Below are 12,676 nucleotides of genomic sequence, written 5' to 3'. Positions count from 1 at the left end.
GGACTCTATTTATACCCCAGGGGCTGACCCTCTTTTTATGAAGCAGGAAATGACATCATCAGTGATGGCCAATCACTCTTGTTAATCAATTGATCAGTTGCCACGTCCAATCAGTGCAGGATGGGAACTGGATCCAGAAACGAATCACGGTTGACAACTGGTCGATGATGGAATTGCTGAATGATCTTTGACCTCCTCTACAAGTGCACATTCTGTAAATGTATTTGCCAGAAAATGACAATAAAATATACTCTAAACCTTCGCTTTTCTATCTGAGGTTGTGCGTGAAGCCACAGTCATCACAGATTTGCAGAATTCTGTTGGATTGTTAATCTGAAGGATTATTCGTCATAACTTTTGAACGTTGCTGTTGGAGCCATAGAACATAGAAGATTACAGCACAGTACAGGCACTTCGGCCCTCGATGTTGTGCCGACCTGTCATACCGATATGAAGCCCATCTAACCTACACTATTCCATGTACGTCCATATGCTTGTCCAATGACGACTTAAATGTACCTAAAGTTGGTGAATCTACTACTGTTGCAGGCAAAGCGTTCCATTCCCTCACTACTCTCCAAGTAAAGAAACTATCTCTGACATCTGTCCTATATCTTTCACCCGTCCATTTGAAGCTATGCCCCCTCGTGCTCGCTGTCACCATCCTAGGAAAAAGGCTCTCCCTATCCACGCTATCTAACCCTCTGATTATTTTATATGTTTCAATTAAGTCACCTCGCAAACTTCTTCCCTCTAATGAAAACAGCCTCAAGTCCCTCAGCATTTCCTCGTAAGACCTTCCCACCATACCAGGCAACATCCTAGTAAATCTCCTCTGCACCCTTTCCAAAGCTTCTACATCCTTCTTATAATGGGGTGACCAGAACTGTACACAATACTCCAATTGCGGCCGCACCAGAGTTTTGTACAGCTTCGCCATAACCTCTTGGTTCCGGAACTCGATCCCTCTATTAATAAAAGCTAAAACATTGTATGCCTTCTTAACCGCCCTGTCAACCTGGGTGGCAACTTTCAAGGATATGTGTACATGGACACCGACATCTCTCTGCTCATCTAAACTACCAAGAATCTTACCATTAGCCCTGTACTTTGCCTTCCGGTTACTCCTACCAAAGTGCATCACCTCACACTCGTCTGCATTAAACTCCATTTGCCACCTCTCAGCCCAGCTCCGCAGCTTATCTATGTCTCTCTGCGACCTACAGCATCCTTCGTCACTATCCACAACTCCACCGACCTTCGTGTTGTCTGCAAATTTACTAACCCATCCTTCTACGCCCTCATCCAGGTCACCTATTAAAAATGAGAAACAGCAGTGGACCCAACACCGACCCTTGCAGTACACCACTAGTAACTGGTCTCCAGGATGAACATTTCCCATCGACTACCGCCCTCTGTCTTCTTTCAGCAAGCCAATTTCTGATCCAAACTGCTATATCTTCCACAATCCCATTCCTCCACATTTTGTACAATAGCCTCTTGTGGGGAACCTTAGAAGCTTATCGAATGCCTTGCTCAAATCCATATACACCACATCAACCAGTTTACTCTCATCTACCTGTTTAGTCACCTTCTGAAATAACTCAATAAGGTTTGTGAGGCATGAGCATGACTTTCCCCTCATAAAACCGTGCTGACTATCCCAAAATCAATTTATTCTTTTCTAGATGATTATAAATCCTATCCCTTATAACCTTTTCCAACACTTTACCAACAACTGAGGTAAGGCTCACTGGTCTACAATTACCAGGGTTGTCTCTACTCCCCTTCTTGAACAGGGGAACCACATTTGCAATCCTCTGAACAGGGGAAAACAACATTGGCTAATCTCATCTTTCTAAAATGCCCAGATTTGGTTGATATGAACATTTTCCTATTTCTGCGCAGCAACAGAATAGTATGCTTTTGGATCGTCTAATACAGGCAACCGATGTCCTTTAGATCTGTTCTGAATCTGCTGTGATCCCTGGGACTTAGGGTCTCATGAATCCCAGTTTGAAAAGCAAGATGCTAAATGTGCTGAGTGACTCGTATACACAGTAGGCCTCAGGGTTTTCTGTGAATTAAAATCCCAGAAGCCCCTCCTCAGCAGCATCATTCCAGAGTCTGCTACACCAGACCATCTGTAATAACCAGCTGCTGAGCACGAGATGTAGCCTTGCCATTGGCACACTCAAGAATGACTGTATATAAAAAGCATGCTGCGACAGGGTAGGGAAGTCCAAAACTAGAGGGCACAGGTTTGAGGGGAGAGGGGCCAGGGGAAACACAGGGTCAAAGGACTGTGGTGTGACTGAGCAGGATGCTGGGCAGAAGGTTGATACTACGTGGGTCAAACGGCCCCTTCCAGGAGAGTAGGGATTCTATCACCAAGGATTGAGACTGGGCAAAATAAAAAGGATTATTGTGATGGAACAAATATATTCAGTACCTCAATGACCCACACTCTTCCTAAGGCTGCCGTGTGCACTTCGACAAAACTCAAGACAAACTCTGGGCTGTCTCTGTTCATCCCCCTCCCTCAGCCATGATCTGACGCCTTGAATGATCAAGGAAACAGCTGTATAGGAATGTCAGCATGTCCAGGCATCTTGTCTGAAGGAGACAGTCCCCACCTTCCCCAGAAATCCCTGCTCCCTCACTTGTTCAAATTGAAGCATGTCAAAAGAAAAAAGAGCCTTCAGCCCATGGAAAGGTTCCAAGAACCAAGGCAGCAGCTTTTCATACAAACCCTTGAACAGTAAGAAGCCAGTTGTAGCTGCAAGCATAAACCAAATGGGAGTATTTTTAAACCGTGGGCTATCATCCAAGCCCCAGGTCACCAATCCTTGTCTTTATGGGATCAAGACCATCCACTATCAATCAGGTAGCCCTAGAGAATCTGGAGCCGATTCCCTGGAATGTGACTGTTGTGAAAGTTTGGGCCGAATTTCCCCAGCTCAGGGCTGGCAGACTTCCAGTTATTTAGGTGGTGGGGGCAGGCAGGGTGGGGTCGAGAAGAGAAGCCGTTGGAAGAGAAAGTTGCTGAGCCCATGGGTGAAGGAAAGACAGCAAAAAAACTGATGAAGCCACTTGGAAGACAAACTTTGAATTGCTTCTGGGAAAAGAGAGCAATGCAGTTAAACCAAGACAGTTATTTAGAAAACCCCCAAGGTGCCCTGGGAGGAGCAGCAGACAACTGACAAAACTTAAATGCGAACTGGTCAGTGGGGCCAACTGTCAATGGCTATTGCAAGGGTAGGTCACAGGCCCCGATTTGAACCTGAACTGGCTCCCATAGGCCTAGAGTCTGTCCACAGTGTGGGGGGGGGGGTGAACTTCAGTAGGAAAGCTTGATTGACCAAAGAAAGGTATCAATGGTCTCAAAATGATGGACAAAAACCAATATCAATATATCATTTTATTCATTCCCATTCAGCTGGTACAGCCATTACATTCTTTGCTACAAAAGTCCCTTCTCCTTGGAAGGAGACAGATTGCCCAGGGTGAAGTGGGGAATGCATTCAGACCAAGCAGACAGTACTCCAGGCCACACTAACTGCTGTCCTCCAGGGAGAGCCTGTCAAACAGGTACTCTCCCATCCCATTCTCAGGGGCTCCCAGGCGCTTCAGGTTGGTGATGTAGTCCCCGAGTTGCTTGATGATCTCCACCTCCTCATCCAAATAGTGAGTCTCCAGGAAGTCACACAGCTGCAAGAATATGACAACTTGCTACATTAATGCTATCCAAGACAACCTCAGATTTCCTACTGCAAAACACTCAGCCATATGAGCTCTAGACTACCCTGAAAACCTAACACCTGGAGACTATGCCAGTGAGGACCATGTATTTCAACTGCTCTTGCAGTTTGTTAAGTGATGCTGTGTTGGATTATGATGGATAGTGATCATTCCACTGCAATAATCCTGGATGAGCATTCAGTGGCCAATATCACTTCATCACTCCTACTAGATTATAATCCAAATTCCCATTTTACTTGATTGCTGAGCTGATCAGATTATAAGCATTGGTACAGATCTGAAGAGATCCAAATGGCACTTGTCTGAGACAGCAGGCAACTTCTAATCCACAAAAGACCAACCATTGAAGGTGTTGCCCTGAGTGACCAGCAGTGAAGAGAATGAAGTGGTGAAGCTTACATGAGGGTCAGTCTGGGCTGTGGCAAGTTGGTGAAGATCCAGCAAACTCTGGTTCACATTCTTCTCCAGATCCAGGGCAACCTGCATCGCCTGCAGGCTGTTACCCCACTCATCCCTCTCTGGCTTCTGAGGATGGAAAGAAGGAAAGTGAAGCTTCAGAATCTCTACAACATCGATCAGTGCAGAACTGCTCTGAAATGCATCCCAGCTCATCCCACTCCCCCTCTATTCCTGTAACCCTGCATTTCAGATGGCCAATCCTCTTATACTATGAGGACACCAACGCAGACATGGGGAGGACATGTAAACACCAGTCCCTCACCAGAGGCCAGATCAAAACCTGTGTCCCTAGCACTGAGAACACTGCTAGCCCCTGAGGGAGCCCTGGAGCACAGCTGAAGAACAGTTCCTTCAGAATTGCTTTCACCTTGCCTGTTGGTCCTTGATCTGAAGGAGGAAGTTGAATAACAGGTCATTGTGGGGGATAATGACAAGATTTGCATCAGGGTCCATCTGATGGAATTGCGAGGATATTGACGAGTGAATCCTAAATGCTGTCATGGTACAGTGGTAGTGCCCCTGTCTCTGGCTGACAAGGCCAAGGTTCAAGTACCACTTGTGCTGGTGGCTTCATACATGCCTGAGCAGGATGATCAGAAACATCACGGCTATTTAATTCATCCAAGGGACAGCGAGGTGTTTGCAAAGTGTGTTGTGCTGCTAACAGTTAAGAAAGGCCCACAACCATAGATCCCTCAAAGTTCAGACAAGGTCAACAGGGTGTAACAGTGACAGAGGGCAAGCAACCTCTATTAGTTGGGTGTGGTGGAACAGGAAGGGGGCCAGTCTTGTCACAGTTTGTTCTTCTAGTCACCACATTATTCCCTCTTTGGCCTCACCAGTCACAAGGACAGGATGGCACTGCAGGGGGAAGCTGGTGAGGTTGCCCAGGCTGTTGCCCAAGATCCATTGATTGGAGGTTAGATAGGCTGGGATTTTCTGTGGAGCAGGAACGGCTGAGGGAGTGACCTGATGTAACTATTGAAGAATAGAGAGTGGCCAGTTGATGGAATGTCTTCCCCATGGCAGACACCAAGACCAGAGAGAAACCAGGTTTGTGGAGTAAGCAGGTTAGAGGGGATTGGAGGAAACGTTCTCTTCACCCTCCTCCGAGGGGGAGGTTAGAAATATGAGATGAACCACATAAAGGGTTGGATGGTGGTGGAGTCAGCTACTCCAGATCAGTTTAAGGTCCAGCTGGACAAGTACATAGTGCCAGGACAGTGGCCTGTGGACCAAGGGAAGATAAATGGGATTAATGTGCTTTAGTGTTTGGGGGGGTCAGCAAAGACATGGTGGGCCAAAGGGCTTCTTTCTACACTGGCTTCAAAAAGGAGATCAAACAGGCCGAACAAAGTTTTGACTCAAATGAAAACCTTGTCACTGACTTGAAACCACACCACAAGAGCAGCCATTACCATCCCAACCCCCACCCCACCCAACTCCAACCTTCACATCCTGGAGGAGAACCCGGCCTCCACGCTGATTCTGGAATTTCAGCAGCTTCTCTGCATGTTCCCGCTTCTCCTGGGACTGATGTTTGAAGAAGCGGGAGACATGGGGGAGGGCAACATCATCCCGGTCAAAGTAGGACATCTGGAAGGGAGATCAAGGTAAAGCCCATTAACAAGTCACGGGCCAATTTTAGTTCAGAGCTCCAGGGCTACTTGAGCATTCTCAAAATCAGACTGACAATAAGCTGTTAAGTACCTGATGCATTAACAATTCAGAACCCAGTTTTGAGCAGTTCCTGTTGAATTGGAAAAATCAAAACAATCCCAGCTTCCTCCAGGTAAGCTGTAAACACCATGTGTTTTATTTTGGTTTGAAACTCCTGGCAAATTGCTCAGTGGGTCTGGCACAGCATTGGGTGAGAACAAGTGTGAATTGATGTTTTTACTGATTAACCTCCACCAGAAATGGGATAAATTACTGATTGAATAGGGTTTCAAGAAATGCCAGAAGCTGGAATGCAGGATGTGCACCAATAGAACAGCTGCAGGGCACGCTATTGCTCCTTTGGCAAAGGCCAGAAAACAGATCCCATCACTGCAACTAACAGCTAGGAAGGAGCACATTTTCTGCTTAGTCAGGATCAATGCAATTGGATGCACTGTATTAGGTTGACAAGGGCTGCAGTAGTGGGGTGGCTGGGATGAGGGGGAAGGGATGAATGAAGGACATGGGCACCAAGAATCTGCCAAGGAAAGCCTGCCTCGGGACAGTCTTTGGATTGTTCTAGATACAGTTTACTACTGCAACTAAAACAGCTGTACTGAGACTGCTAGCAACTTGTACCATTACACATGAAACAATGATTGACAAAACAAACTGATCACATGACAAATATGACAGTGACCTGCAGATCACCTACTCTCTAGACAACATCACTTATTAAAACAGTAACGTGGAAATGCTACTGTTGACTTAATCCAACAGGCAAAGTCCTGTAGATTTCTAAACCAGGATGTTCACAATTCAATGTATTCAGGTTTACCAGGTCTGCTATTGGAAGCAGCTACTAAGACACACATTCTTGGGAATCCTGCTGAAAAAAGTTGCTTTAATTGTCAAATGCAAACACAAGCACAATTTATCATTGCCCATTTAAATGGGCAGTTAGAAGATGTAGAATAGTGGAGATTTTACTCTTGGGACATGCTTCCAAGTTGTGTTAGGAACATGGGTCAGCGATTAAAACTGAACTGGTGGCTCAATGAAAGCTGTTGCCACCTCCCAAAGTGGGGCTGACAGGGACTTGATCCTCATCATGACAGGACTTCCTGCTGACAAGCACAAGCCCAGAGAGCACCCGGCAACACTCACTAAGGTTACTTCTAACACCTTCTAAACACATTCTACCCCTTGGAAGGGCACAGGCACCCAACCACCTGGGGAAAGAGGGGCTAGTTAGAGTCAGGCCAAATACAACAGGAATAAGCTATTTTTTCCATATTCACTGGGTCAGTACCCTCCGCACATTCTCAGCCCCACGGCAGTGCCGTGCCTTGGAAAAGCTCCAACACTTCATATACAGACAGCCCACACCCACCTCATGAGTATGAAAAAAAGCAAAGTAGATCTCAAATGGAGATCTGCTTGATCAGATACCAGTCACAACCTCACCCAGTTTAATCTGAAACTAGAACATAACAGCACAGTACAGGCCCTAGATGTTGTGTCAACTTGTCATACTGATCTCAAGCCCATCTAACCTAGACTATTCCCTGTACGTCCATATGCTTGTCCAATGACGACTTAAATGTACCTAAAGTTGGCAAATCTACTACCGTCACAGGCAAAGCATTCCATTCCCTTACTACTGAGTAAAGAAACTACCTCAGACATCTGTCCTATATCTATCATCCCTCAATTTACAGCTATGCCCCCTCATGCTCACCGTCCGCAGAAAGAGGATTTCCCTTTCCAACCCTCAGAATATTATATGTTTCAATTAAGTCAACTCTCAACCTTCTCACCAATGAAGACAGCCTCAAGTCCCTCAGTCTTCCCTCATAAGAGCTTCCCTCGATACCAGGCAACATCCTAGTAAACCTCCTCTGCACTCTTGCCAAAGCTTCCACATCCTTATAATGCAGTGACCAGAACTGTATACAATACTACAAGTGCAGCCACACCAGAGTTTGGTACAGCTTCACCATAACCTCTTGGTTCCAGAACTCAATGCCTCTATTAATCAAAGAGAAAACACTGCCTTCTTAACCGCCCTGTCAACCTGGATGGCAACTTTCAAGGACCTGTTTACGTGGACACCGAGATCTCTCTGCTCATCTACATTACTAAGAATCTTACCATTAGCCTCGTGCTTTGCCTTCCGGTTACTCCTACCAAAGTGCATCACCTCACACTTGTCTGCATTAAACTCCATTTGCCACCTCTCAGCCCAGCTCTGTAGGGCTAGAACAAGCCTATTCTAAGCTGATTGCAATAGGAAATCAAGATTCTCAAGGTTATTTGAGATGTTAAGTTGGGATCACCACAAAATTCAAATACAAGCAAGGATACAAGAAGGAAAAGAAGAGCAGTGACTAGCTGATGGTGCTTCCATTCCCACAATGGTGAGTCCCAATTCATTTTTAAATTAGTTCCCTCAAGTTTCAAACAGCCACAGGAAGCGATAATTACCACCACTCACAGCACCATCATGGGACAGGCAAGTAACTACAAGAACACTCCACCCTCCACATCTCACTGACAACCAACTGGGACCCAAGTTAGAGTAACATTGGACACCAAACTATTGTTACAGTAACATCACACTCATCCTGCATTGAGAAAGAGGTAGGAGCCACAAAACTCAGTCTAGAAGATAGACAACTTAATTACATCCAAGGGGAAGAGTTCACTTCAACAGAACAGAAGTATGTTTCACCCAACAGAGACACCACTCACCAAAGACTGATAGAGATAGGAGGCAGTGAGCTCCACATTAATCTGCTTGTTGACAGCATCTTCACAATCCTGGTGATAGTTCTGACTGATCTGGGAGGCCATCATATAAAGGAAAAGCTTGCTTTAGTTTCCACACCACAAAAATGACAAAGTTAAGAACAACAATAAACATCCCTGCCCTGGGACTCTATTTATACTCCAGGAGCCAACACTCATTTTATGAAGCAGGAAATGAGATCATCAGTGATGGCCAAACACTCTTGTTAATCAATTGATCAGCTGCCACATCCAATCAGTGCAGGATGGGAATCGGGTCAAAAAACCAATCAGAATTGATGAGTGGTTGATGATGAAATTGCTGAAATGATCTTTGACCTCCTGAACAAGTGCAAATTCTGGGAGGACATCTCCCTGAAAATGAGAATAAAGTATGCTCTAAAACTTCACGTCTGTATCTGAGGTTGTGCGTTAAGACACATTCATCACAGATTTGCAGAATTCTGTCGGATTGTTATTCTGAGGGATTAGTCGTCATAATTTTTTAACATTGGTGTTGGAGCTCTTTGAAAAATGGCTCGATTTGGTTGATCTGAACATTTTCCTATTTCTGTGCCGCAACAGAAATAATGTGCTTTTGGATCATCTAAAACAGGCAACTGATGTACTTTGTGGATCCAATCTGCATCTGATGTGATCTCCCTGACCTTGACCTTGAAGGCCCAGTTTGAAAAGCAAAACGCTAAATGTGCTGAGTGCCTCTTCTACACAGTAGGCCTCAGGCCTCTATGTCTCAGTTGCTGCTAGAAATGTATCGCACGTTGAACATTTCTGTCTCCCAGTTTCGTTTTTCATTGTTTGAAGTAGAACTAGCGATTAACCCCAGCAGGTTTCCAAGTGAGGAATTTCTGGTCCTGTATACATTGCGTTCTGTAGATGGTACAGCTCAGAAACTGGGAATTCAGATGCTGGGAATTCTGTCAGGAAGTACTCAACTCCTGAGTTTCCAAAACCTGTCCACCGTCAATAAGGCTGAAGTTGGGAGTAGTGCTGGAATAGTTTACAATGTTCTCGCTTGAGGCAGCTCCGACGACACTCAAGCAGCTCCATGTAAATCTGTCACCATCCTGACTTGGAACACTATCCCTGTTTGTGAACGAAAATCCCAGAAGCCCCTCCTCAGCAGCAGCAGCAGCATCATTCCGGTCTCTCCTACACCAGGTGGACTGTAATAAGCAGCTCATCACCACCTCCTGAAGTGGAACAGTTGCTGAGCACTAAATGTAGCCTTGCCATTGGCACACTCAAGATTGACTGTATATAAAAAGCATGCTGGGACAGGGTAGGGGGGTCCAAAACTAGAGGGCACCGGTTTGATGGGAGAGGGGGAAGGATTTAAAAGGGGCGTGAGGGACAACATTTTCACACAGAGGGTGGTACGTGCATGGAACGAGCTGCCAGAGGAAGTGGTCGAGGTGGATAGAATTACAACATTTAAGTGACATTTGGAGATTTACATGGAAAGGAACGGTTTAGAGAAAGATGGGCCAAATGTAGGCAAATGGCACTACACAGTTTATGAAAACCTGGTCTGCAAGTTCGGGCTGGGCTGCAGAGTCTATTCCCATGACGTAGTTTGCCACAGTGCATTCCTTCCCTTTGGTACTTTAGAATGTTTTGGCGCCTCAGTGCCAGGGACCCAGGTTCGATTCTACCCCTGGCTGATGGCCTGCGTGGATTTCCTCCAGGTGCTTGAGTTTCTTCACACAGCCCAATGATTTGCAGGGTAGGTGGGTTGGTAATACTAAATAGCCCCATAGTGACAATGCGCATCCAAGGTAATTCGATTGTCCGTGGGGTTAAGCAAATGGGTTGGGTCTGAGCAGGATGTGGTTCAGTGGGTCGATGCAGATTTAATGGGCCTAATATCCTCTTGCTGCACTATTGGGATTCTCCAGCCAAGACTTCAATTTGCTGCAATTAAACTGCTCTCTGTGGAGGAACAAACACGCTCAGTGCCTTAAAGACCCACACCCTCATGCAGGCTGCAGTGTGCACTCGCTACAAAACTCCCTGGAACAATCCTCAGGATGTCTCTGATAGCCCCCTCCCTAACCCAGGATCTCTGACCCCTCGAAAGATAAGGGAAGCAGGGGGACAGGAAAATCAGCATCTCCAAGTCTCCTCTCTGAGTCACACTGCTCCTTCAATGTGATTTCACCCAATTAACCTGCATCAGGAGTAACGCTCACCGTGGGGGAGGCTCAGAGGAACCAAAGGAGCAGCTTAGTGCGCTCAATGCAGGCTTTAGCAGCAAGAGCCAATCAAATGGCAACATTTAACCAGGAGCGCTGCTGTGCTATGCTATGCTCAAGACACTGCCACTGTGGGTGGCATCAAGAGCAGGCATTATACGCCCATACAGCTCAGGTGAATGTGAGCTGACTGTCTGATAGAGGCTGCTGTGAAAATTTGGGCTGCACTTTCCCAGGTCTCGGGGGTGGTAGGCTTGAAAATTTTTCCTTGGATGAAGCGGTAGAGTAAGTGCAAGGATAGGGAAAGAAAGTGGAATAAGGGAGCCACATTCGGACAAATTGGGATTGCTTCTGCGCATACTGCCCCCAGCAACCATGGGCATTGACTCCTTTTGGAGCTGAAGTGGATATAAAATCCCCTGAAGTGTCACCGTGTGGTAACTCAGACTGAAGGAGGAATCAACTGGTGAGCATTGCCAACTGGTGGAGACGTGTAACAAGGGAAGGGTGAATGGGTTTTAGAGAGTGGCACGTGGCACCCCACCCCCCACCACCTTGACTGCTGGTCCTGGTTTGACCCTTTACCAGCACCCAACGCTGTTGGGCTGCACACATGGTTGTGGGGGAGGGGGGTGTAAAGAAAAAAGTAACAGAAACAAAGGAGACAACAATGCTGAGAACTGAGAATAGAATATACTCGTCACGTCATGTTAGGGCCCGAGTCACAATGAATAGCAGACCAGCTGAAGTGGTATCCTCTCCCAATGAGCTGGTTCCTGCCCCGGGCAAGGAAACACATCCCGATATCTCACCTCCTTCGGCTGAGCTGATCCAGCCAGCAGATTAGTTAGTTTTGTCGTCAAATTGTGATTTCTGTCACTTGGAGTGTAAGGTACTGTTCAGGGAGGCTGATGAGGAAAGGTATTTAACGTTAATTTTTCCATGCCTTATCCATGTACAAGTTAAAATTTCCCTAATTTTCAGAATGTTGGGGCCTGGTCCTAGCTTTTGATAAAAGGTGTGGGAAGTTGCTTTTGCAAAAGGAATTCCACGTTCTGTTAACTGCAATTGTGCACACCACATCCAACAGTATGCTAGTCATTGTCAAAAACGTTTTCTCGGCCAACAGCATCAAACCACAACCTCAAATTCTGGTGGGAGGGGAATATCTTGTTTCACACAAAGGAGGCACTCCATCTCATTATCCCTGACCAGTGAGGTGGGGAAATTGTCAAAAGACCCAGTGAATTAGTCTCATGTCCAATTGTAATTGGACCAGCCAATCAAACTACAGAAAGATTACAGGCTTCAAGCTCTCGAGAGACACCACCCAGTTCTCTGAATGATGGACAATAAGCAAGATCAACACATCATTTTATTCATTCCCATTCGGCTGCTACAGCCATTACATTCTTTGCTACAAGTCCCTTCTCCTTGGAAGGAGACAGGTTGGCCAGGGTGAAGTGGGGCATGCATTCAGACCAAGTAGACAGTGCTCCAGGCCACACTAACTGCTGTCCTCCAGGGAGAGCCTGTCAAACAGGTACTCTTCCATCCCATTCTCAGGGGCTCCCAGGTGCTTCAGGTTGGTGATGTAGTCACCCAGTTGCTTGATGATCTCCACCTCCTCATCCAAATAGTGAGTCTCCAGGAAGTCTCAGCTGCAACAGAGGAAGATGACAACTGAGTGCATTAACACTGTCCAAGACAACTTCATAATTCCCACTGAAAAACCCTTAGCCATAACTAGCTCTAGACAGCCCTGAAAATCTAGCTACCAGGTGGAGAAT

At 46.2% G+C, this 12,676-nt stretch overlaps 1 protein-coding gene across 1 annotated transcript; it reads right to left on the bottom strand.

The window, feature by feature from the left end:
• Nucleotides 1-3,555: 3,555 nt before the first annotated feature.
• Nucleotides 3,556-8,739, bottom strand: LOC132206433 (ferritin, middle subunit-like). Its single transcript, XM_059640571.1, has 4 exons — nt 8,635-8,739; nt 5,671-5,817; nt 4,162-4,287; nt 3,556-3,711 (listed from the first exon to the last, which is right to left on the bottom strand). The coding sequence occupies exons 1-4, from the start codon at nt 8,737-8,739 to the stop codon at nt 3,556-3,558; spliced, it is 534 nt and encodes a 177-aa protein (XP_059496554.1).
• Nucleotides 8,740-12,676: the final 3,937 nt, after the last annotated feature.

The sequence above is a fragment of the Stegostoma tigrinum genome, chromosome 38 (genome assembly GCF_030684315.1).
Source record: "Stegostoma tigrinum isolate sSteTig4 chromosome 38, sSteTig4.hap1, whole genome shotgun sequence".
Classification (NCBI taxonomy): Eukaryota; Metazoa; Chordata; class Chondrichthyes; order Orectolobiformes; family Stegostomatidae; genus Stegostoma; species Stegostoma tigrinum.
This window is presented reverse-complemented; position numbering and strand designations above follow the sequence as displayed.

What these genes read in the sequence shown, in the direction of transcription:
- LOC132206433 (XM_059640571.1), bottom strand. Translation starts at nt 8,739, where the DNA reads ATGATGGCCTCCCAGATCAGTCAGAACTATCACCAGGATTGTGAAGAT. An exon ending in TTCTCCTCCAGGATGTGAAG is followed by an intron (nt 4,288 to 5,670) that starts GTTGGAGTTGGG and finishes TTCCATCCTCAG; the next exon opens with AAGCCAGAGAGGGATGAGTG. An exon ending in CAGCCCAGACTGACCCTCAT is followed by an intron (nt 3,712 to 4,161) that starts GTAAGCTTCACC and finishes ATATTCTTGCAG; the next exon opens with CTGTGTGACTTCCTGGAGAC.